Below are 27,035 nucleotides of genomic sequence, written 5' to 3'. Positions count from 1 at the left end.
TCTTTGGCTGCCTTTGGCATCAGCTACTGGTTGAAGTGCTGAGCTTCCCAACAATTCAAATGGAGGGGTGGCAGAAGTCTGTGCCCCATGGTGATGAACCTTGAGCTCAGTTTTGCTGAGGCTCCTAGCATCTATCTTTGCTGGATAAAGGAAAGGCATTACAAAGCCTACCAGTTTTCTCATGATGCAGTTTAAAGTGGGAAGAGTTGATGTGTTTGTATGATGTGTTTAAGAAAGGTATTGAACTTCCCCTTTGATAGAAGCTCCTTTAACTGATCTGTAAGGCAGCAGTATTGGGCTTCAGAGAACTGCACTGTTCAGAGTTCAGTACATGCTGCTTTTTGACTCTGTGTTACGTCAATGAAGGCTGTTATATGACTTGCTTAGCCAGTGCTCTATTTTACAGTGGTTTGCTGTATTACTCCATGTCTTTCTTTAACTTTTCATTCTTTCTTTCTGCATTTCTATCCTTCTTTCTTTCAGTCTTTTTTCTTTGAGAGGGTTCTGTCAGTGCAGATGTATGCAGTGATTTTGTTGGCCTGGGGGGGAAAAATACTGTTATTGGATCAGCTGGTTTTGGTTTCTTTGGATGAGGTGGGCAGGGTTTGTGCTTTAGTTTAAATTTTTGGCAGTTAGTCATAGAAACTAAAAGTGAATAAAAGAAGAAAGGAGCGGAGAAGGTTAAGAACATACAAACTGAAAGGAAGAATAATGGAAAAACTCAAAACTGATTCAAAGACAAACTCTCTGCCAGTGACTTTAAAAAAGCTAGGGTGAATTTTAATCTGGATTCATATTTTTATCAGAATTAATCAGATGTATAACGATTGCTATTGACCTGGACTAATAATGATCTTTGCTAAGTTTTAATTTTGTTATTTTTTTAAAATTTAATCTATTGGAACTTACTTTCTGTATTTTTTAGCATGTACATTACAGAGAGCTACTCAGTGGCTTTACTGAAGGGACGTATCTCACATTCAGTTCCTTAACATTATATAATAAGTAACTGCTCTGCTAATCTGGGCAATTACTGCTAGTCCTGCTATGAGTATGTTGTAGTAGTTGCATACCTGCCTGGTCTCTGAAGGATCCTAAAGAATCTCCTAGGTTTATATAGTTGATCCTCTTTGGCTTTCTGGTCTCAGAATATTTTATTTTATTTGGTTAGTAGTTGGACTATTTCTGTGTTTTATTAGTCAATAATCAGTTATAACTTGGAAGATGTGTCATGTGCCTCCAGTTTAACAGTTGAAATTAAATAGCTAAAAAAAAATACACAGAGAGCTTAACTGGGGAAGCAAGAGACACTTAAAAAAAATGGAAAAAGGAAAAACAACAATAGTGTTTTAATTTACTTGAGTATTGCAGAAGAAAGTGGAGCCAGGCTTTGTTTTGGCAGTGTTTCCCTAACAGAGCATGAAAATTTTCTAAGGTAGCATAAGCAACTTCAATCTCATTTTGTTCCAAACAAGGCTGTAGTCTCAGAGCCAATTGGGTGCCACTCAGTGCCAAGAGGGTACCTGAAGTCAGATCTGTTTTTTGGATGATCCTGCAATAAATCGTAGCATGTACAGTTACATAGCTTCAACCACCAGAGTTGTAGCTTGCTCTTTTAACATACTGGGATACAGGAGAGGACCTCTTAAGTTACTGGCTCAGCTGTATAAGGTGTGCATAGAAATACCAGTGGTCTGTTTTATGACTTGGCAGTTACCTGTGAAAGTAAGAAATTATGGTAGTTGTTATGGTCTAGCACACAATGGCCTGGATTAAGAAGATTCGTTTCTATATATTCACCGTCCCCTTGATAAAGCTCCTGTTCTTTTATCTTGGATCAGATTGAAACAGGTCATTTAGAAGTTAAAGACTTTGTCCTCTTGTAAGAATCTATGCTGTCATTTGGTAGTATGACATATTTTTCTACACAACACATGTTTAACCTGTTGCTATGGTAGTACTTGGTTTTCTGTCTTTGTAGCAGAACACCATTTTAAATCATTTTCTGGAGGTTAAATATTTGATGAGCTCTTGCCCTACAGACAACATGCCTAAAAAGACACTTCCATTGCACATATGGATAAGATGTTCCCAGCTGAATATCAAACTAGGTATGCATTTCTAAAAAAGAATGAAATGACAAGAAATTATTTACAAAAGAAAACTAAAATAGGTATTAATCTAAACAATTTGAACAGCACTGTCTGAAATGCAGAAAAAGTAAGACTATGTATTGCACAATATTGTTTAAACAAAAATGAGGGCTATAGATAACCATCATGATAAATGTAGCATAAGAAACCCCAGAAAAACTCCACACCCAAACTTTCCAGTTGTACTGTATTAGAGTACATTGGAAGGGACGTAGGAGGGCATCAGGAAATGTGTTAGGAAAAGGCACTTCACCAGAGAGTGGTTGGGCACTGGAATAGGCTCCTCAGAGCTGTGATCACAGCCCTAAGCTGCCAGAGTTTAAAAAGCATTAGGGCAGCGCTCTCAGATGTAGGGGTTGAACTTTGAGTGATCCTGTGGGGAGCCAGGAGTTGGACTCAATGTTCTTTATGGGCCCCTTCCAACTTGGGATGCTCTCTGATCCTATACTTTCTTATACCTGTTATACCTTTTCTACTTCTGAAAAAGTGATCTCGAAGATAGTTTATAAAACTTTAAATAATAAATAAATGCTTGGTAAAGAAGGGAAAAGGCTTTCTTGTTATTTAGCCATGTATTCTGTATCGTGTTTCCAACGTAAGCTTTAAAACGTTTAAGTGTAGCTCCCACTGGCAAAATAACTGTAGTTTGTACTAAGGATACTTAACTTTTTTCTCTTACCTTTTCAGAATCTGAACTCTGCTGCTTTATGTGTGCCACAGACAAAGTACTGCAATTAATTAGCCAGTCTTATTAAGTGGGAGGCTTAGAATGTACAAAGCCATACTTTCCATGTTACCAGGGAAAAAATTGCTTTACTTGCTTTATAGTTTGGAATGAGTAACAATGATAGAATGAGAAGTGATACACTGAAATGATTTGTGTTTGGCATAGTCCTCTGACATCAATGAAATAATTTGATCGCATTCTTTCTTGTTCTTGTGCCTATAAAAATGATCAGAACAATGAAATTATTTCTACTTTTGCCATGTTTGTGGATTGCTGGGCTTACCTCCATGTGTCAGCCGTGTTTCACATGGTTTGATAGCTTTGTTAAATAAATGTCAAATCAGTTCAGTCTCAGAGCATCTTTTTTTATGCTTAAATGTGTTGACTGCCTATTTGATGACATAACCAATAACATCTGGAAGACTGCCCTGAGCATTTGTGGCCAGAAAATTGTGTATGAGAAAGTGGATACCAATACTGAACTGACTTGCTGTATTTCCAGCTTTCCTCTTTCCACCCAGCTTCTTGTGCTAGGAATTGATCTTCTGGCAATGTGTTCTCAGGTAAATGGAGACACCCTTTCAGCAATGTATGTATTATTGTTCTTTGCTGGGAGCCAGCTAATAGGGAGAGTCTGTAATAAATCAGTGTTGTTTTAAGCTGATGACCAAGATGCTGTCAGGTTGTATTGGAAGGGAGAACAAGTGACAAAGTGAATTTCTGCAGCACTGAACTAGCTCTGTGGGTAGTGGAACAAAGTCTGTCTGGTTTGGTTTGTGTCCGGTGTCCAGACTGTAATGGCTGCTAAATGAATCAAAGCAAATTTTCCCACCTACATAACACCCTCTGGTCACTCACCTTGTTGTAAATAACTATAGTCTCCATGTTCTGGTCCACCCTACCTGCTGGCCCAGGATCTCAGGCTGACAGAGCAGCTGGCTGCCTTGAATTACAGTTTCTGGGCTCATGCTGTAACCTGCTTTCCGGTAGGGCAGAGTTGTTTTGGATCTCTGCTCTATCCAGTTATCTGCATTTGTTCAAATTTTTTGTATTGGTTAATCAGCAACTGTGTTGGACTTACCTGAAATCAGACAGTAGGTAGTATAGAAGCAGCTCCCCAGAGAGTGGGAATGCCTGACATAGTGCCAGAAGAAGATAATTCTGAACTAGGGCACCCAGGAATGCTTTGTAGCCACCACATCTGTGTGTTTTGAGTTACAGTATTGGACGTTACCACAGTAAGCATCAAAAAAGTTTTGAAAAATTCCAGCTAAAATATAAAACAGCTTAGGAACATTCACCAGTTCCAGTTTTTCATTGCTAGGAATTAAAGCTACTTAGCAAACAAAAGAAGCAGTTAGAATTCTATTTCAACTTTTGATTATCGTGAGATGCAGTGCTGTTGTTCTCCGGAGATACCACAGTCTGCTCTTTCCTACTTAGCCTCCTCATAACTATCCAAGTTCTTGGCAACTGTTGAGAGTGCAAGGAGTTGCAAAATACTTCTCAGTGTGCCAGCTGGAGAAATTAGTGGGATATTTGCACATGTGCTTTTTAGTAATCTGGCCATTCCAACTGAAATGGTGTCTAGATTAAAAGATAATGCAATGCACCCATAGGATTTAGGCCAAATGTGTGTGATGTTTCGATGCAGGGCTAACTAATGTGCAGCTGAGCTGTGCCAGAAGGCTCAGCAATCGCATTCAGACACATTAAGAGCCGGTCCCATCAGCTTCTGAAATATGAGAACTAGATTCTGACTGAAATGGCTAAAATCTGCAGATTCAGTGAAGTTGCACACTTAGATTATCACTTGCTACACTGAAAGTGCATCCCTCCCTGAGACTATTATTTTCCAATCCTGAATGTTATTTATTTCAGATTGCTGTTGTTGCTTAATATTTGGTTTACAGCTACTGTTAGTGAGGTATGTATATGATTCTAAAAATCCAAACCATGCCTTTAGACTGTAATTTCACCGTCATTCTCTTCAGGCCTTATAACAGCTGAAGTGCTGGGATGGCCACTTAAAAACTTCAATCTTAGTTATGTCCTGCCTTCTTTAAAGAATAAAATTAAAGGTAAATATGTAAGTATGTGGAAAAACTTCCACCTTGCTGTGGAAGGATTGCCAAAATGCTAAATTCTGCTTTAATTTCCCTTTTTACTTGCATTCCCTAATCTACTTCATGAACTGTGTATTTCAGAAGTTCCAGCTAACATATGGGTAAATTTTTACTGCCTTTTTTAGCAGCAGAAGAAGATTACAGACTTGTTGAAGTGCTCTGGTTAGCACTACTATTTTATATCTATTTTCAAAAAATCCCTGGTTAGATTTTTCAGTATTGCAGTTTTCCCCAGTAAGATTGACTGTGGTGTATGAGAGAGCAATAGTGGCATAGAGGCACTGTAAATTCTACATAATTATACATCTTGTACATGTCAGAATCGTTTCTCTGTATTAGTTAGCGATGCTGGTGTTGGAGACTGGTGAGAGAATGCTGTAGTGTGCATGTACACTTCATTTTGCTTCTTTTTTATCAAAAAGACTTCAGAAAGAGAAAGAGAAGACTGATGTTTTATTTCAGCTGGTTATTACCCATATGTGTCAGGAAAGACCATGCAAACAACGTGGGGAAATATTCTGTTCTCTGATAGATGCTGAGGGTGTATGCCATTCTAGAACATGTGAATTGATTTGTTTGAAGGTTTTATTGAAAGTTCTTGAGACTTTGAATTCTGTTATAGTGCATGAGTCTGCGTAGATCATATGGCTGTATGATAAACCAGTTCTGTTTCTCAAAGGCTGTCATTTATTGCATTGGTAATGATTTCTCTGCTTTGCTGTCCCACCATTTCCCTTACTGATGTGTCAATGTTCTTCTTGGAGTTAGAAATGAAGGAAAAAATAGACAAAACTGAGGAGGGAGCTGCATCAACAGGGGAAAGTTAGAGCAGCAGTTTAATGAATGCTCCAAGAGGAAAATGACTCATTGCTGTGGTGGCAGAAAATGAGCATTTCTGATTACAGTAATTAACTGGAAACTTTGATGTTTAAGCAAGTATGTCTTATTTTCTCTTGGCAGGTGGAAAAGATCAGGATTTTTTTCTGGGAATTGTTGCTTGAGATGGTTTGTAAGAGCGAGCACATGGGGAACTCAGAGCAAGATTAACCTGTGCTCTGAGGACAAATTCAGAGCAATAATGAAAGAATTATTGTTGACAGCAGCATATTAGTGTGCAGCATTACTACTGCTGCTGATTCGATCAACTGATTGTATGGAAGAAAAAAACAAAATTATATGAGTGAGTCAAAATTGATTTGCCACTGTAATGAAAACCTGGGAAAATCCCTGCCAAAAATTAGCAAGTTCCACAAAGGCTGTGTAACCCTGTTTGGTTTCAGGGTTTACCTGGCTTTGTTTGCTGAGCTAGTACATCTGGTGTGTCCAGACAGAGTATAGAAATGGCCATTGGTTGTTTGGTTTTAGACCATTCATAAACAGAAAAATTAGGGGCCTTCCCATTTCCTCCAGGCAAAAAGTGGTTGGAAAAATTAACAATAATTTGTCTTTTATGAATGCAGTGCTGCAGTCACTGAAATATCTCAGTGCACAATGCAGGGCTGAATTGTGGATCCATCACAGCCTACAAGAGACAAAGCACAAAAAGCTCCTGTATTTTAGCTTTATTAATTTATTAGTGTTGGGTTCACTTGTAACATAGTCAAACTCAAAAGAAAAAGGTTTTAAAACTATGCATCATTCCAGAGAGTCAGAAATATATATGGTAGATGATTTTGTGCTGAAAACAAGGTTAAATGAAATAACTAGGACAGGAGAAAGATGACATCTTAAAGAACTATCTGAACAAAAGTATTTTGATAACATTATATGTATTTTAAGCATGTCCTTGGAAGTAATACAATTCTGAACACCTCAGCATGAGTTGATGGCATGAAATCCAGGAAAGGAAACTGCCCAGAAACCAGATGAGTTACAGAAAAGTGGTCAAGCAAGACAAATAGCAAAAAGTAAATGAACTTTGGAGGAATTGGATTCCAGCACATTGATCTGCTGTTGATAATAAAGATCGATTTCTGACATCTCTGTGTAACTTCCACTGGCAGTATAAATGTGCAGATTGAAAATGCTCGATTGTAGTCAGTCATTAAGGTTAAAGATAAATTTTTTTGGTACAGTTCTTTTTCATCACCTTAATTATTCTCTAATGTTCTTAGTTACTGTTAGGCTTTCTACATCCATTCTAACAGTGAAGGTTGTAGTTCTCAATCTTCCAATTGACAATACTTGATAGTATCACATTATTTAAAATGTAATTATTGTAACGATTAGGAAGTGCATCCAGAATGTCTGCTCCTGCTCAACTGAAACAACAGGAGGCGACAGAACATAAGTCTATTGTGCTGGCCTTTTTTTGCTTTTTTGCTTTGAAATGATAAATTAGCCAAAGTAAAATCTCAGATGAAGTTGGGAGAATTAATTTAATGCAGTTCACTGTATAAAATGTGTTAGGATACAAAGCAAAAATTTTTTTTATATGATATCAAAATTGTTTAAAAATCTTCCTGCCTGCCCCTACAGTGATGGGTTTGTTGATGATCTTAAAAATGAATACATCAGAAGAGTCCATACATAATGCCCATAAGGCTTCAGGTGAAACGTTATGGTAGGAAAAGATGTAATTAGAAAGACAGAAGCTTGTCACTGTCAACTTTTATCCTTTCGCTTAGTTGGTGGCATTATGATCTCGTAAGTTTCTTCTGAAGTTTGTGAAGGTCAGTAGAATCATAAAGCAAATCCTAATTGCTTTTGGTAAGGAAAAATCTCTATGCTTACCGTGTCTTGGTTGCCATCAAAGAAACCAAGTCAGGTTGTTCATAATCACTTGATTCTTTCTGGTTATGATGCCTTAGCCATACTAATGTTTCTTGAGTTAAACTGTGTCCTCTGGGAGCTGTGGTATATTTTTGGAAAGGAATTATTTCTGAGAATCCATTTGAACCAGTCCTTATTGAGATATTTTTAATGTGTATGTTATTATGGATAGTGTTAGGCTATTATTAGGATATTCAGAATACTCAGATAACATTTAGCTGTTACTCTCTTATTTTCTGTGTGCATCAGGGTACTAAGTACTTCGCTGTCACATGCTATGAATTGCAGTATTTATAGATTGTTGTAAATGTTGTAAGTTCATTTAATTATGTAAATATATTGTGCATTCTCTACTGCAAGTCTTACCAGAATCTGATCTGCATAACGGATTTTCTTACAGGAAAAATTAATAGAAGCTGTGTTTCTTTTGCTTCTTTTGTCACAGTGCTTATTCAGAAGTAGTCGTATTATTTACTATAGCTGTTTCTGGGTACTTATTCTGACAGTGTTGGGAAGGCCTTGCTTCCAAATTGAAACAGTGTGGCCAAAACATTCTTAAACATTCATTTAACTTAAAAGACAACAGAAATTTAAAAATGCTTTTTAAAGTAAAATATCAAAATATATTCCAAAGGTAATTTGTCAAGTAAAAATCATTGTGTTGAGCTGCAGAAAATAAGGCAGTTGCTGCAGTTGCCCTCTAAGACACTTTGGTTTAATTGGCAGGTGCAAAACAAACCTTCTGACTCACCTTTTATAGCTGCCTCTGCTGTAGATGTTTACTCATTAATTTTTTACCATATTTTTTCAGCTCTTGGCCAGAATTGTGAACGTCCCTGCAGTCTGGCAAGGTTCTCTGGGATAAATTACCAGAGAGACATTTGAAGTTAACTTCAGCAACACAAGTCTTTATTTCCCACTGACAACAGTTATAAGAATGTAGTCTGTTTCCTGGAACTACTTTTTCAGTTGAGCATCATGCATGCTCACTCAAGAACTTGCAAGGCCTAGAATAGTTCAAGCTTTAGATAGAAAGGAATTCAAAACCAGTTCATACCACTGCTTCTCTTGAAGACAGTTTCCAGAAATGGCAGGGGAGTTTTGACCTGAAAAATAAATTATTTTACTGGAATTTCATCCACAGAACTTCTTAGAATTTCTTTATGGCGGTGCTGTAAGCGTGATGGTGTAGTTTTGATAAAGAAATCTTGTATTTGAAGAAAAGCAAAACTGTTATAAGCTGGAACATTGGAACTTACCTTAGCTGAAGAATATGGGAAGTGACTGATTTATCCCAGAGCAAATGGGTTAGCAAACAGTAAAGAACACTGTGTTCTCTTCTGTATAGGATTTGTAACTTACTCTTACAGACTGGATGATACTTTTCATACAAACAATAAAAAATGGGGAAATTTAAGTTACTTTTTACATATGCTGATTTTACATCCTAATACAGGGGTCTTTTCAGTTTAATCAGTGATCTGCATGAGGGGATGAATGGATCTTATCAATACTTACAAATATCTGACGGGTGGGAGTCAAGTGGATGAGGCCAGGTTCTTCTTAACAGTGCCCAGTGACAGGACAAGGGGGAATGGGCACAAACTGGAGCTCAGGAAGTTCCGTACAAAACGAGAAAGAGCTTTGCTGTGAGGAAGAGCAGTGGAACAATCTGCCCAGAAAGGCTTGTAGAGATACTCAAAACCCACCTGGATGCTTTCCTATGTAATCTCCTTTAAGGAACCTACTTTAGCTGGGGGGTTAGGACTGGGTTAGGACTAGATGATCTCCCAGTCCCTACAATTCTGATATATTTTCTAGTTCAGAGTGATGCAAAGCTTTTTGTAGTGCTTCTTATTTTAAGGCCATCTGTGAGTATAAACTTGTCAGAAGATTCAGGGACTTTGAAAAGACTCAGCATGTGATCTAGACTTGAGAAAGTTGGCAAGAGTGAAAAATGCAATAAAAAGGAAATAGAGTAATACAGTTATCTTTGAAGTATTGGATAAATTGATTTTTTGTTTTTATTTTCTAGCTGCAGTGATGCAGTTTAAATTGGGATTACAAATGCTACGCTTACAAATCATCAGATATCAACTTCCTTCAGGAAATGCTGACCTTGAGAGAGGGTATGAGTTCATTCTTCACAGGGCACCACTGCATTGGCTATCTTTGCTTTAAATTCTCTCTAAGTTTTTTGAGTTGCAGGGGCAGCTGCGTAGAATCAATAAGCAAGAAGGCACAAACTGCAGAACATCTTTAAGAGAAGAGCAGTTAACTGGGCTGCTGGAAGTTAATATTCTTCATCTACTTGAAATACGATCTTAATTATAGCCTAGTGAGATTTTTGCCACAGAACGGAGCCAAGGCAGAAGTGTTAATCAGAGCTTGTAGCCTACCACTACAGCTGATAAAGTTTTGTAATACTCTGTCACTCCAGTGCAAAGCATTACTGAAAATCTTTGTAAGCAGCACAGTTTTAGATAAGAAGCTGAGCCCAGGATGAAAAGATAGATGAAATTAGCCACAGACTGTATGAGGAACAAAATTCTTCATGAGGAATTAAGGGCCAAGCTTATAATACTCTCTCAAGCTTCAGCTAAAAATATTTGCACCATAAAAATTTCTCAGAGAGCAGAGTTGGGGTGGTAGCTGCAGGATGATCAAAACATAAAAGGGCACATTTCCTTTTTTTATGGGGAGGCCTCATTTGGACTTGTCAGGTGATGGATTTGAAATGAAAGTTTTGTGGATTCAGTGTTTCCCAGGCATCCATATGTCTACAGCTTCATTATTAACACCAAAGAAAGATAAAAGAATGAAAATTTACCATTTAAGATTGTTTACGGGGACAAATGATCCAGGGGCTGTTCTGTGTGCTGCCTGAAAGTAAAGATGGCAGTTTTGACTGACATCAATAGGGGCTTCCTTCTCATAGGTTCTGTTGGCTGTAGCCAGCTGCTTTAAGCTTTAACCTTTCTACATCTTACATTTTATGTAAAGCTATGAAACAATACTTCCTTTAAACTATAAATAGAAAGCAATGCAATAATATGAAGTTTAAAATTCATTTATCTATTTCAAATCCTTTCCTGTTCAGTTACTACCTTGCTTCCCTTTTAACAAAAAGCAAATTTGATCTTTCTTACCTTTGTGTACAAACTGGGATACTAATAATAGCAAACTGACTTACATTGTATGTGTGCAGGTTGCTCAGTCTTCTAGTAGGGTTATAGAAATGGCTCTCTAGAGTGAGATACTTTTTATTGTGTGCTGTGAATTCTGTGGCGACCAACGCTAAGAAGTTTCTTGAGATACTTTAAGAATATGCAACTAGCAATTAGAAAACAATCTGCTCAAGTTATAGGCTTTAACCTAATATGCATACAATATTGTGAGACTGAAGCCTTGAGTATCACAGTGTTCCGTTGCAGCTATTTACTTTGATAACTTTTAGGAAAATCTGGAAGTTCAGCTTTTTCTTGAGCCTTACTAAAGCACTCACTGCAATACCTTCTTGTTTCATTAAAGCCAATAGTCCTGTGGACTCATCATGTGAAAAGTATCATCTCTGAATTTACAAACATTTTCTAAACTATTTTCTCTTATTGTTATGTTTTTGATAGGAATAATTGTTCCTTTCATCAATGTATTTGTCTGCATCTTTATAGATACAATGTTTTCTTCATACAGAGCATTTTCTTTCAACAGAGGAGCACTCAAGAGTAATGAAGTGACTAACACGTGTTCTGAAGTGTAGGAATAATGCTGTAATTAATAATATAATTAATAACTAATAATAATACTTTAATTCCACTCATTTGTAAAAAAGAATAATGATAGTTTTTGTGTAATTCTCTACCTATTTTTCCTTATATAATGCACCTTCATATTGACATTGATCTTTAAAGGTCCCTTCCAACCAAACTGTTCTGTGATTCTGGGATTGAATCCATATTTATATTTCCTTACCTATTATCTGATTAACAAGTTGCTTTTCCATCTGCGAGATTTTCATGTAGCTCATCGTTCCAGATGGTTCTGGAGATAAGGGATCTGCAGATGTTCTGGCAAAGATAATATAATGAAAAGGAAATGAAGAGTAGCCAGATGGCTTCATGAAGACTAATGGGAATATTTGTCAGCATAGGATTTTCATGTGTCCATGAGCTGATTGTTGATGCTTCTGCATTGTGTAACGTAGTGGTTTTCATTATCTGCTTCTGTATTTTGTTGTATCTTGTTCATAAAATATTTGGTTCAATGGAAAGGAAATCACTTTCTTGGTGACTGGGTGCTGAATTCATGCCACTGGCTGGCTGAGATACTTGTATGACATCCTATGAAAAATTGTTGGAAAACATTTCCAAGCTGTCTATTTTTTGTCTCTTCTTGCAGCATAAAAATATGAGCATTCAGGCAAAGATTTCTAAGCTTGTCATTTTATTTTTTGCACAACTGTTAATATGACATTGTTTTCAGCTATCATACCGTTTGTCCCCCAGGATCAGGGAATACACAGTGGTGTAACATACATGTGGGAATCTGATAGGATTCCAGTACATGAAGGTGATTTCTTCTGATCAGAGTCCTTGTGTTTCTCTCCCTATCCTGTACAGCCTTGCGGAGTCGATCAGGGCGGTCCATCATCAATGGAAATTGGGCAATTGATCGACCTGGAAGATATGAAGGTGGTGGGACGATGTTCACTTATAAACGCCCAAATGAAATCTCCAGCACTGCAGGAGAGTCCTTTTTAGCTGATGGTCCAACAAACGAAGTCCTCGATGTCTATGTAAGTTTCTTGTAGGTGAATCTTTCTGATGGGGGAGGGAAAAAAAAAAAAAAAAAGGAAAAAAGAAAAAAAAAAAAAAGGTGTTTACATGCAACACTTCAACTACATTTAATACCAATACTTATTACTGTCTTTATTCTTGCAGCATAAGTTTGGGTATTTTACTATATCTTTCTCTTAACCCCAGCTTTCTCCAGATCACAGGAAATAAATAGCAGTGAAGATTTCTTCTCTCTGATTTTACTGATCTAGTAAAGTAGAAGTGAAGCTCATAGATGCCAGTATGCTTTGGTATTCAAACAAATCTGGAGTAGTTTAATTTTATGGCGATCTGAAGCAAATACCTAAACTATACTAAACCTCTCACAGAGTGATGATTTTTTGGACTTTAAGTGCAGTAAGTGGTGGAAAAGTAAATGGGATAGTTTGTCTCATAAAAATATAGTACAAGGACTGTTCTGAAAGTAATACCTCCTATATTATTATACTGGCCCACAATGTCAGAGTTGGACATTGGTGGTATGGCAGTAGAGGCTGAACATTTCCACCAGTATTCCGTTACATGTTGTTGCTGTGTGACAGATGGCAGCAGAGGGGCAGTCTGAAAAAATAGTGCCTGACATGGAAGTGTGGATGAAGAAAAGGGGTGGAATTGAATTCCTCCATGAAGAAAAAATTGCACCAATTGACATTCATTGATGTTTGCTGAACATTGATGGGCACCCAGCAGTGAATGTGAGCAGGTCTGGTGCACTCTGGCTTACATCTATTCAGACTGATGGACTGCATGGACAATATTTTCCTAGCAATGATAGCATCATAGCAGCTGTATAACAGTGGGTAACCTCTGCTGGTGTAGATTTTTATGAGAACAGCATGCAGGGTGGAGAAACTGCATAGCTAATGGTGGTGCCTATGTTGAATAAGAGCGTTTTGTAGGTGAGAATTTGCTCTATCAAGTAGTGTTATTGAGTTGCTTGTATCCTTTGTAGTTTCCTTGGAAATAAATAGGAGGCATTACTTTCAGAGCAACCTGTGTAACAACTCTGGTCGCTCAGCTGGAAGAAGTTAGACATTGGCAAAGCTATTCCCTGCCTGCAGTATGGTGTATGGCTGAAGCAAATAATAGTTACACAAATGTCACTTCTTTTTGGCTAAAGCTTGGAGGATTAAATGGCAGAGTTTTTGTATTCTGCACTGCAGACTCCATGCTTATATAAAAAGCACTGCTGTGTATTAACATAAAGCTCTCAGCTGAGGTTTGAGTTCTTATTGCTATCTGATTGATGCCTACTAGATAATGAGCCAGGAAGAAATGGATCAGGAAATGGATTAAGCAGGTATTTTTAAATAAGTATCGTAAAAAGACTTCAGTTTAAGTATATCACATCTTAATGTTTAAATTTATACTTAGTGTATTTTCTTTTTTCCTTTTACAGTAAGTATAGTAAAGCTGGCACGATGGACACAGCTTTATTACTTTTTCAGTAGTGGCTGCTACTGTGGATTGTCAAATCTAATTTAATGGGACTGTTATCTGAGATGTTTCTTGTAGATATGAGGAATATTAGAATTCATTATAAGCTGACAGCATACGGTCTTCTTGTCTTTCCATATTTATCTTTGCACACTGTTGGAAGAGTGTTAGCTGAAAGAAAGCTAAGGGTCAGAGTGACGCAGCCTCTTCTACAAGTTTGAAATACGTAGTCACACAGATAGTGTCTTCCTTCAGTCTTTGTCCTGCATGCAATTGTTTTCATCTGTAGTCTACATCTTTAGTCTGTGTAGAAAAATGATAAGATTTCCAGATGGGAACTCCAAATGAATTTTTGTCTCTTTGCTGAGATCATGCAGTCTTTCCTCCTTTCTCAATAAAATTAAGTTACAGCAGGTTTCATTGGCGAGATTTTAAGAAATGCTTTACAAGTGTGAGGTGTGCATTGCTACAAAGACTTCAGTCAACTGTCTCAAAAGCAACAGTGTTGTATAATTCCATCCTCTCTATGGGAAAACTATTACAATATTTTCATAGGGACTTCATTAGTTAAGCTCTCTGTAATGTGCCTGTAAGCTGTTGGAGAAACGTGGCAGAAAAACCATGGAAACAATTGGGAAGCTGGTCCTGGAACCATCTTTAGAAGGGGGTCCTGGTGCAGGAAGGTGAGGGGTACTTGGCAGTCAACTCCTCAATGCTCAGTTCTTTCAGCACTGAAGACAAAAAGGGTGTATTTTTAAATAACAAAGCAATGTTGGAAGGACCAGCCCTTACAGAAAATGCTACAGATAATGTATCATCAAATGGTTTAAAGGTTTAAAGTAGATGGTCTCCAAGGGATGTAGTTTACAGAATGGTTTAGCTGTTATGCTTGGCGAGGAAAAAGTGATTCTAGCATAAGGAAAAAGAAACGTCTGCATCTTTAGTTGGTGTTAATTGGTGTGACAGATTATTGAAAGCCTGAGGCATAAATCCATTGCAGGTCATAAAGCCAGTGGCATAGCATGATTCTTTCCCTTTTGGCTCATGGTTTGTTGGGACAAGAGAACTACTGCAAGCTCTGGAGTTTTATTGATTTAATTATTTTTATTTATATATGTATGTATTATATATGCGTCATATTATATGTATAATATTATATATTTTTTTATTTAGATATTTATTCTGCTGCCTGTTTTTAAAACTTTGATAAAATTGTGTCTTCTTAGGCTTTATTATGTCTGTTTGCTTATGTAAGCGCACAAAAGCTGCCTTTGAGGTGTGGTCATGTCAACTTGCATGGGGTTGTGCAGCAGCTTTCTGAAAACACTTGTGTTTGTTTTCATTCAAAGCTTAAATTCTTACCTGTGTTCATAAGGAACACTTGAAAGAGTTGTTGTGGCCTTCTGTAAAGCAGTGAGGAAGGACTGTGTCTGCAAGTACGTTATATCTTCATTCAGTTGCAGATGACCATGGAAGAATGCAGGAAGGGTGCACAGGCACTCTCCAGTTGCCCTGACAAGTATGTGGGCCTTTATAATCTGTTCACTTAAGCTTTGTTGAGTAATGCATATGATGAGAGTAATATACTGTTAGTAACTTAGCTAGCTGGTTGTTCAGACACCACTGAGTGGTGTAGGGGTACCTGCATGATGATAAAAATGAACTGTTTCATTTGCATGTGTTCTGTTTGGGTGTATCTGATAAGCCTTAAAAAAGGCAGCTTGGTCTGTAGGTCAAAGTCTGTGGCACTTGTTTTTCTCTGCTTTGTTTCTTCCTTGCTCGTGTTTCCTGAGGCATCTGCCAAGCTCATCCTGTCCGTGTTTTGATGACTGCAGGACTGCCCAGGCCAGGGTGGGCCCTGCCCACTGCATCTACCCTCAGCTACAGCCTGTCAGACCTGTGCTTTTTAAAGAAGGTTTAGAGAAACAGTTTATCTGCCATCACAAGCTTTCTCAGTTTACAAACACGATCACCTGTGTTTTCTTATTTTTCCACTTTTAGACATGATCATTAGGCATTATTTCTGTAATGACCAATGGTAAATAATGTTACACAGTTGATCAGTTGAAGTCCATTTTTCAGCATTAGTAATATAATGACTGGAAGGAGTGAATTTACGGCTGTTTTTCTTTTTAGATGATACATCAGCAGCCTAACCCAGGTATACATTATGAATATATCATTCCAGGAGACAATGTCATCAGTCCTCAGTTGCTTGCTCACAGGAGGCCAGGTAAAATGCTACTATTTCCTATTACCTAGAACATTCTTTTACCCAATAAACTATTGGAGAAATCTGTACCATTAAGTTCTGTGTAAACAATTTGGGAAAGGCCCAGGATTTCACCCTGCTCACTGAAATTGAAGTCTGCATAGATTTGTTAACTTAAGTGAATTTCTGCTGACCTTAGTAGCTGGGAATCTCATCATGGATTTCTATTTTCAGCAATAGTTTTGTTCTTAAAATGTTAACTATGGCTTTCCTCGAGCTGGATTGTTGTAGCCTTATCTCAGAAACAAGATCGTACCTGATTTTTCTTTTCAGAGTTTGAGCTAATTTAAAACAATCCTCCTCATTTTTGCTTTCCTCTCCCAACCAGAGAACTGGTACCTCCCTAAGCTAGAATTTGGACAGATTATACTCCTGATTCTGTGCTGTGGAGAGGTTATTGTGTTTAGCAATAGGAAGTTCTGAAGCAGGACAAAACTGATTTGTAAATTTTCAACTTTTACTGTTCATGCCCGACAAATTTCTAAGTTTTTATGCAGTCTGTTGGTAATGAAGGACAGCTGTACTGTGATCTGAGGAGGCACAGAATGCAGAGTATGTTAGAAAAAATGCTTTGGAAAATGTTGTCAGGTTGCATTATTTTTACAGTGTGATCAGAGAGTCTTCAGTTCTTAATGTGTTTGCTGGCTAAGACTTGGTTGTTTTAGTTTAAAACACTGCAGTCTTCATAGACCAATATTAGGGAGTCTCTGCATAGGAAATAAAAGCTGCTTTCATGTTTAATGATACTCCAATGTACTGATTATTAGTGGATGAAAACAGATTGATAGTTGCACGTGAGGTTCATTATGTTCCTTTTTATTCAACATGTTTTCCATCATCAGGGGAGCCCTTGAATGGTCAGTTAGAAATGCCTGAAAGTACAAATCACGACGAGGAGGATTTGCATAGGGAGACAGACACTCTCACTGGACAGTCGGTTGGAACTTTTCCAGTTATTCAGCCAGGAAGGTTTCCTTCTCATCAGCCAGAAAACCAGGTGCCTGCTGTGCAGCTATCGAGACAAAACCGAGAATACAACTGGAAACAGATTGGAAAAACTGAGTGTACCACTACATGTGGGAAAGGTAAGTGCTTCATACAGCATTCACAGAGAATAGAATAGATACAGCAGAATTCCGGTGTTGGAGAGGAGAAGTGCAGAGGGAAGCAGCAGTGTGAATAGTCAGCAATTCAGCAACATAGCTGCACAAAGCATTGATAGGTCTGGTGTTTTCTGTTAAATTATAAACAGAAAACTGCACCTGTATTATGAAGTGCACTTCATTTAAATCAGCAGAAATAGAAAAATTACAAAGAACCAAAGTACAAATTGCATAAATTAAAAGGGAATGCAGCATTTGCTCCTGGAGGTACATATTTCAGGATTTTTTTATCAGGCTGCTCTTTTACACCCTTTGGTACACAGCAGCTTTCCTCAGTGCTCTTCATCATTCCTTATACTTCAGTTTGGCTTCTCAGTGTAGCTTTTGTCTGATAGACCCTTCATGCTTTTTGTCTCTTTGTCAACAGTTTTCTGATCTTTACAGGACAGTTCTGCAGGGCTTCCATCAGATATATCTTCCTTGAACATTGCTGAAACAAAATTGAGATGTTTTCTTAGCTTTCCCTACAAAGCAGTGCTGTACTTTCTGTGTACTGAACACTTTGCTTTATATTACAATGTAGGCAGTACAGCTTTCATGTACATTTGAGTTTTGGATAAAAACTTAGTGTGGATTTTCTCGTTAGGCTGTGCATGTTATGCTTTTCCTTTCTGCATCTGTTTTAGATTCTATTGCTATAAACAGCTTATATTGCAGAATTTTTTGCCATGTACCATCTAATTTTCATTTCAGGGTCCCAATACCCAGTTTTCCACTGTGTCAACAGAGTCACACATGAGGAAGTTCCTGAGAATTACTGTGATAGCAGCACCAAACCTATTCCAGAAGAGGAGGCCTGCAACATCTTCCCATGTCCAGCTTTGTAAGATACTGTAGTTTAAGTCAAGTGAAATAATCCAGTGTCATTGCAGTTTTACATGAGAATATCTGGAGTAGGAAACTAGTTTGAACTTCTAGGCACCATGCACCTAACTTTATGAAGTGCAGAGCATATTTTTTCCTTCAGTGATTTGTCTTCATCCATTTTGTTTGTAGGAGTAGCATTCAGAGAAATCAAAAGGGAAGTTGTCACCAAGTGAGCCCAGTAATTTCTCAGTTTTGTGTGGTTATTCAGTCACACACACTATACCTGTGATCTCTTTATGGGAACCTTTTTTATACCAAGTGCCAGCCTTCTGCAAATACCTGTCTAAAGAAGAGGCTCTGTATGTTACATCATCTCATGGAGGATCGGTGGGCTGTAGTACCTTGCCTGTTCATTGTGTGGTGTTATATTTAAAGAGTAGATTTACCTGACAGAACTCACAACAGTCATAAACATGACCTCTTCTGGAATTCATAAGTTCTTCAGCTGATCTCAAAGTCTGGATTTAAAAGTGGTACCCTTGCTTCTAGAGCTCCCCGTGTCACAGGCTCAGATCTGACTCTTCTGGTGCAACTTGGAGATTTTTTCTATCATAATTCATTTTTCTCAACTTTTTCTTTCCGACAACACATATCAATTCCTTTTTATTTTTTCTCATTTTTTTTTAGAGATCAATATCAAGACTATAAACAGAGATATGTAAATATTTATTTTAAAATAATATTTATTTGTAATTTTTTATATCAAAATATAAATACTAGGAAGAGCACAAGGATTTCACTCATTCTCCACAGGAGTTCTAAAATAAAATGTTTAAACTATTCAGATATTTCCCTTCCTTGTGTGTTATGCCTGAAACTAAAATTGAACAGGAAAAATGTAATGTTTATACAAAAAGATGAAAGAAATGAAGTGAAATGTGTGTTGTAATTAGGAAAGTGTATCTAGGGATGTTTTTCTTCTCTCCCTGGAGGTGTTCAAGGCCAGGTTGGATGTGGCCCTGGACAGCCTGGTCTGGTATTAAATGTGGAGGTTGGTGGCCCTGCCTGCAGCGAGGGGCGGTTGGAGATTCATGATCATTGAGGTCCCTTCCAACTGGCGCCATCCTGTGATTCTGTATTCATTGATCATTTCCCATTTCAGTTTTACTGATGAATGAATGCCTTTATGGGATAGGTTATCTTTGTGAGTTCAGGAAAAAAACATGCAATATGATTTAAATTTGTAGAAGGTATCATTACAGTAGAAATATTTATTATAGATAATTCTTTAAAATGAAAAAACATACAACAAAACAACACAGCTATTAGTAGATTAATGTTTGTAATATGCTTTGAAACCATGAATCATACGATCTAAACACGTGCTTATTAGTACCACCCATTGCAGCCAGATTGTTTGCAGGTATAGAATGTTATCTTCACAAGTGATTGCTTTGCATGCAAAGTTTTAAGTGTTGTTTCAATTAGAATCATGTCCTTAGAGTACTATTGGTATTAGCAGTAGATGAATCTTAAGAGTCTTAATTGAAAAAGCTGACCTCTTAGGTTTGTTGTTTTTTGGGTTTTTTTTTTCCTTTTCTTTAGTTGGGACATCGGGGAATGGTCGGAGTGCAGTAAAACATGTGGCCTTGGTATGCAGCATCGACAGATCTTGTGTAGGCAAATATATGCCAACCGTACCTTGACAGTTCAGCAGTACCGCTGTCATCACCTGGAGAAACCAGAGACCACCAGCACCTGCCAGCTGAAGATCTGCAGTGAATGGCAGATTAGGACGGAGTGGACTTCAGTAAGTAAGATTAATTCATTCGGAGCATAAAACCTCAGAAAGGAATAAGTATTTTCTCACACTTATCAGCAAATATAAATTAAATTTGGTTTTCTTTAAAGCAAGGAAGCAGAATGTGAGTAGCCCTGGAAATAAGGAAATAGTAGTTCAGAAATAACCTACATGACTGTGACAGTCAATGCTTTCAAGAGGTGAAAAAGAATGATTGTGTGGAATAAAACACACAGATATCTGTGTGCAGAAGCACTTAAACTTTCTGAACAATGATTACTTTTTAAAAATACTGTATGAAGTTAAGTTGGAAGAAGGCTGGTAGGTTTGCCTGTGGTGAAGAACTGATGGATTTTCTTAGCATATGGAGTATGGTTAGAGGACTGATTTAGCCTTACGTGTGTGTTAAGTATAGAGACAGTCAGTAGTTGTTGTAACTGTAATTAGTTTGAGACTATGCTGTGGTTCTCAGATAAATGTGAATAATACAGTTTTGAGCTTTAATTTCTCACTTTCTTGTTTACAGAGGTTCTGGCCAACATGACAACCATCCTCGATACTTCTATGGCTGTTGTGTAGACAAGGGAAATACTCTGGTGTTTTAGGTGTAGTGATAAACAAATTTCTTTCAGTTAGACATGAAACAAAGCAAGAAACTTCTACAAGTTTTCTGAAACATGTGGGTAGGTAGACCATGAAAAATTCCAACTGGGTGAAGAAAAGAGAGTGGAAGGCCTTAACTTTTAGCAGGGATTCAAAAGATGTTTATCTTTTCTTTACCTTTCTATCTGTGTAGACCAAGATCAAAGTTTTGCAGAATACATCGTATGTTATTCAAATACCAGCAGTTCATTTTGATCAGATACAGTGTGGCTCATTGGAGATAGGATTTGATTTTATATTTTTCAAATATATCTACATAGTATACAGTAGAATGCTCAGACTGAAAATATGATTTTTAAACTACTAACGCATTTTTTATTCCCCATTCCTAAATCTAAGATGATTCTCTGGTATGTTGTTAGGAGTAAATGAGCTATGTATGATGTGATAGATTTTGTATAGAGTCCTGATGCAACCTGTTTGTTACAGTGCTCAGTACCCTGTGGAGTGGGGCAGAGGACTCGAGATGTGAAATGTGTCAGCAACCTTGGAGATATTGTTGATGATGAGGAATGTAACATGAAGCTGCGGCCAAATGATATTGAGAACTGTGACATGGGACCATGTGCTAAGAGCTGGTTTCTTACAGAATGGAGTGACAGGGTAAGGCTTCTCATTGTCTTTATGTACTGCAGAATCTTCTGAACCTACTTAGATACATCAGAATTTTTAAAAAATATAAATGTATGTAGCCATAGAAGGAGCGGATGTGTTTTCCATGTTTGTCTTTGATCTGTAGAACAGGCAAGAACATACAAAAAATAAGGGCCTCAAGGGCACTGTGAGATTGTGTTAGATACAAGAATGCATAGATTGTGTGTGCATGGCTGAACATCTGGGTTTAGTATTCGGTCTGTGTCTGAACTTCCCCAAATACTGAGTGAGCTGAGATTTATCATTCTGCCTTGCTTAGCCCCTAGTCTTAAGCTTCAGATCTTAGGAGTTTCCCTACCGCTTCTATAAGTGAAGGAAGTTTGAGGTCTGATGTCTGGCTTTAAGTTGAAATCATAAAACAATTTTCCTGTAGCTTTTAAAAGAGGAGGACAACTTCATAAACTCAGGAAAGGTTGAATTCAGACTTTATGTATTTCATTAATATATATATATTTTTTAATTCCAGCGAGTCTGACTCTGAGCATGAAAACAGTACCAAGAGTGGTGATGTACCTTGTTTGATGTCTAGGTTCCAAGAAGTTGTTCAGTGTTGGTACTTAGATGCTTTCATTAAAAGGCTGATGAACTTGAGCTAAGACAAAATTGGTATTTTGGTCTCTCTCATGGATGACTACATACCAGATTTCATCTACCCTCACACCAAGTTTTCACTCTTTATGAAATCCTGATTATATCTCCCTTTTCTTCGACTGATTGTTTTGGCAGGAATTAATTTCACTCATGGAAACAAAGGTTTCTTAACTTCACAGATTTGTTATTTATATCGTTTTGGTAGAATCTCCAAAATCCAGGATAATGCACAAATCTGAGCACTCAGAAGATCTGCATCACCTTTCAGATGTAGAGAATGGTGAGGAGCTTCACAAGTCATAACCATACCTGATATGAAAAGTTTGATCAAGTTTGGCTAAAATTAGAGACCTGCAGAACTTTTAACTTCCAGACAACTCAAATATATTTTATAGAGAAAAAAATCCACACTAATAGAGTAGTAAGTTATTTGCAGTTATAATTTGAGCTTTCTGTCCAAATTGTTACTCACTCAGTGTACATTCTTGCATAGCAATGGCAGGAAGGTATCCATTGAATTATAGATATTAATGGAAATGGAATAGATTTTACTGTTGAGTAAATGACTTATGGGGGAGAGGAGGGAAATTATTTGCAGCTACCATCATCAGCTAATGCAGTTCTACCACATAAAGCACACACATTCCAATGAAGTTTCTAGAATCCTTTTTTCTTTATTATCCTGCACTGACATTTTGTATGCTGCAGAATTAAAAGAACTTTCTGTAGCTGAAGGTTGAAACTGCAGAATGTTATTATGCTTATTTGTATGTATTAAATGAGATGTAGAATTGAAGCAGGTAGTGTAGAAAATACCAGAGCTTTTTCTTACAGCAAATGTCTTAGGGTCAAAGAGTAAATAATGGATTTTTTTTACCTTCTCAGCTTCTATAAGTGAACAAATTAATTACTTCCAAATGCTTGCTACTGTAGCTGGCAGTATTCACCATCACTTCTGCCAGCAATTGGTTTGGAGTTTGATTCAAAAAGAAGAATGGAAGAAACAGCTCATTTCAAAAGCAAAAAAAAGAAAGAAAAAAAAGATTAGCACTGGAATGTGCAGAATCTTCTATACATACCTAATAAGGATGTGCAAGAACATTTCATGTCTGTGATTCCAGTGAAAGCCGGTGCGATGTAGGAGCAGCCAAAAGTTTTGCAAAGCCAGGCTGTTTGCTGTTAGCTGTCTTACAGTGCCTTTCATCGGCTGCTTTCTGGGATCAGACTTCTCTCTTTGTTGAGCAATATGTCTGTTGAAAGACACAGAATAGGCGAATTTTGTTGTGGAGTAGGAATGGGTGTTCCCAGTTGTACAGCCTTTGTATGCGTAATCTCCCCAAACAGTTCTGTAAAAAATACTTTAAGCCAAGCCACATTTCAGCAGTAAGCATAGATCAGTGATGGGCAGCCCACAGAAGGTTCAGATAAGCAGCCAAAAGTTCAGATGGTTAAAGAAAGCTTGTTCAAACCTGTTGAGTCTGCAAAACTGTGGTGGAAATCTCACAAGAACAGACCTTCTTTGTGAGATTTATTACATGCTTACTTCAAGGCCCAGATGTAAATACCACAGAACAGTCTTTCCCATTGTGTTTTGACATTACAGCCATGGCTAGAAATAAGAGCTAAAAGAACCTGTCTTGACTTTTGAGAACACAAACTTGAAAATGGTTGAACGCAAACTGGATTACAGTCATAAGAGAAGGCCTGATCCGTACTTTTCTGATCCTGTTTTGCAAATACTTAATGTCTACTGGTGCTTATGCAGCAAGTAGAGATTTCCAGAGACCTGTCAGAGGTGGGCTAAATTCATGCTTTCTCTTTCAGCACAGTATATAGATCAAAGTTGGCTGTACAGAACTATGTAATGATTGGGGTATTTCCGAAGAAATCTGATTAATTATTGAAGCATCGGGAAAAACAGTATACGAACATAAAAATGACCCTGTGCTTTACTGCTGGTGTTTCAGATTTCACAATTTGATAACCGAAAGCTGTTTACCCTTAAAAACAAACTGTTGCATGAGGGCTGCTCCAAAAGTAACATCTCCTATTTTATTACGTTGGTTCATGATGCCCGATGTGGACGTTGGTGGTACGGCAACATGGGGTGAACCTTCCTACCATATTCTGTGACAGTTTGCCATGTGACATGTGACAGCAGGGGGCAGCCTGACAAAATGGTGTCTGATATGGAAGTGTGAATGATGCAGAGGGGTGGAATTTAATTTCTCTATGCAGAAAAAAATACACCCATTGACATTCACTAACATTTGCTGAATGTTAATGGAGACCAAGCAGTGGATGTGAGCACAGTGAGGCAGTAGATGATGTGGCAACAGTGACAATGGAGCACCTCCACAGGTAAAAGCTTTTGTGAACGTGGCATGCAGGCTGTTGTTAATTGCTGGCAAAAATGCATAGCTAAAGCTGGTGACCATGTTGAAAAAGTGTTTTGTAGCTGACCGTTTTCTCCATCAAATTGTGTTGTGCTTTTTGTATCAGTTGTAGTTTCCATGGAAATAGATGGGATCTTTTACTTTCAGAACAACCAACATATTTTCTACAAATTACAAGTTCTGTTATTTGTCCTTTATAAATACTGTGTCATCGTATTTCCCAGGCTGTATTTGAAACAGATTTTCTTTACTTATTTCAGTGGTAAAGAAAGAGTACAGGTTAAAAATCTCTAGCAAAATATCTGACTTTGTATGTGTTCATGTGTAGTACATTTATATATGCATTCATTTCTGTATCTTCAGTATAAACGAGGAGGATTGGATTTAGCTACATGGCTTTGTCTTCTACATTATCTTTAACTCTATTTACCTTTAGGCAATCCAGACAAACCTTCATGATGTACTTAAATGCACTGTCTCATAATTCTCTTAGCATGGAATTAAAACTGCAGAAATCCACCAATCTGCATGCTTTAATCAGCAAAGTAATGCCAATGAACCTTACTGAACAAAATACAGCAACAAAACTAGATTGACTGGAGTAGATGAGATTGTTGCAAACATTTCACATGACTGATTGTTTGACAGCTCTAATTTCTGCAAAGATTAGTTCTCCCGTGGCTCAGAAGCAGAAAACTGCATTCTTCTGATTTACAGCAGTGGGAGATTCATCAGTGTTTTCTGCCAACTATCTGCAGCATCCTCTTCTTGCCTTTTTATTCATTTCTTGTTGCTGTCTGTTCTGTTCATTTATTTGTCATTTTAGATTTACAGCATTCTTAGAAAAAAAAAGCCAAAGCATGGACAGTTCTTAGGTGTTAAAATCCAGAAGGATCAAACAATCTGCATTGCAGATTATTTTTAAAGGAGTAACTGCACTGTTCCCAGTATATTCCAGAACACTTCTGTATTATCTTTCATTAGAGAATTACAGTGTGCTTTGTAAAAATTGGTGCTTTATTCCTCATACACCCACATTACCTAACAGGTGAGGTGGGTATGTTGACAGGTCAAAGGTGGGACCACCAAAGCATATTGCAGCTCACACTCTTCTTTCCCAGTTTTCTATTAAAATCTGCATAGCTCGAGTAAAACCTCCTAGATCCTGAAAAGATAAAGGCAAAGAGACCACCATGAAGCTTGTGCAAGTGTTTTGCTATGTTTTATTATCGCTGCTTTCAATTTAAACTGAAAACAAAACTAAATATCATTTTCTGTGGATTTCATGTGGAAATCATATGAAAGCAGAAGTTCTCTATGCATAAATTTGTGACTAACTTCATGATTTGCAAAATGAAATGCATAGCCAGGAGAGTTTTGAAGGAGACATGGACAGAAGAGTGGCCAAAACCTACAGAGAATGTTTTTTCTTCTCCTCAGCTGATCTCTCTTTGACAAAATTCATTTGCTTTAGGCTTTCTAAACCACTTCTAACTGCCAAAAGCAAACGGCTTTGCTTAAAGGAAGATAAGAGAGCTCTGGTGAATGTGCAGTGCTGTCATATCTTTGGTTTTAAAAGAACGATGGGTAACTTAATACTGGAAATTATGCAAAGATTAGAATTACAGTAAGGCAGATTAGTGTTTCATCACAGAACAATTATGTTAATTACAGAGGTACCTGGTGTTCACAAAAATACTAAATATATTTAACTTCTAGTATTTGTATAATCTGCTGTTTCATGTCTCCCAGAAATCAAACTAAATCAGTATCATGTATGGAGGCATTGCTGTTTCCAAGGTCAAATACTTTAAAATCTATTGTTCTATTATTTCTCTATCTCTTCTCCTACCAAGAACCTCATATAGGCCTTCATCTTGTTTGGGGGGATCTAACACATGGGTGGGACAGCCTTCAGTGACCATTGTTTTCTCCTAACTGCCAGGTTTGCCTCATTCAGGCAAATTGATGTTGTCATCCAGAGCCCAAAACTGACAGCCTTTTTCACTGTTTACCTGTAGCCCACGTCTTCTCTTTCTTACATCCTACTGCAAGTTAAGTGTGCTCATATACTCAATACTAACTTTACTGGTGCTCCACTGCAGAAATAGAAATCAACTCCAAAAGCCTTCTCAGCAGGGTTAATTATTCAAGCCCAACTCTGCATTGACATATGTAACCTGTTTCTGAACTTCAAGAACTTTTCTGAACTTTTGATTGCTTTCTATAACTCATTAACTTTGTACGTAGATGCACTCTGTAGGTTTTTAGATAAATAGATAAAAAGCCTTTCTGCTTTGTCCAGTTCTTTAACCTGAAGTGAAACATGATGTGAAAGCCATCATGGCAGGATCCTTGCCAGCCAAGGCCTGCAGCAACCCAGTTTGGTGACCAGAGCAGCCAGGGGCACCGAGGAGTCCTAAAGAGAGAAGGTCATGGTGGTGAGGCAGGTCCAAGATCAAGCTGAGAAATTAATGCAGGATATGTCCAGTAACCAGAGTCAGATATAGACCAGAGATTGCTAGGCAGGCCCATGGTGATGCGACGGGGTTAAGATCAAGCTGGGAAGCAGTTCCAAGGGTGAAGGTTCAGTGAGGCCCATGGCAAAGTCCCTGGGCTCGTGAGCAGAAGGTCTAAG

General features: G+C 37.7%; 1 protein-coding gene across 5 annotated transcripts in view; it reads left to right on the top strand.

Annotated features, from left to right (window-relative positions):
* THSD4 (thrombospondin type 1 domain containing 4) overlaps nt 1-27,035 on the top strand; it is a 237,742-nt gene that overhangs the window by 195,079 nt on the left and 15,628 nt on the right. For all 5 annotated transcript variants that reach the window (XM_015872714.3, XM_085515675.1, XM_015872715.3 and 2 more), the window contains 6 exons: nt 12,398-12,573; nt 16,187-16,283; nt 17,165-17,407; nt 18,179-18,308; nt 19,898-20,102; nt 21,186-21,359. In XM_015872714.3, coding sequence (XP_015728200.2) covers nt 12,398-12,573; nt 16,187-16,283; nt 17,165-17,407; nt 18,179-18,308; nt 19,898-20,102; nt 21,186-21,359 — 1,025 coding nt within the window. The remainder of the gene's footprint in view (nt 1-12,397; nt 12,574-16,186; nt 16,284-17,164; nt 17,408-18,178; nt 18,309-19,897; nt 20,103-21,185; nt 21,360-27,035) is intronic.

The sequence above is a fragment of the Coturnix japonica genome, chromosome 14 (assembly GCF_054131305.1).
Source record: "Coturnix japonica strain WE chromosome 14, WE-NBRP24, whole genome shotgun sequence".
NCBI classification, from domain to species: domain Eukaryota; kingdom Metazoa; phylum Chordata; class Aves; order Galliformes; family Phasianidae; genus Coturnix; species Coturnix japonica.
The sequence above is the reverse complement of the archived record's forward strand: the minus strand, read 5'-3'. Positions and strand labels throughout refer to the sequence as shown.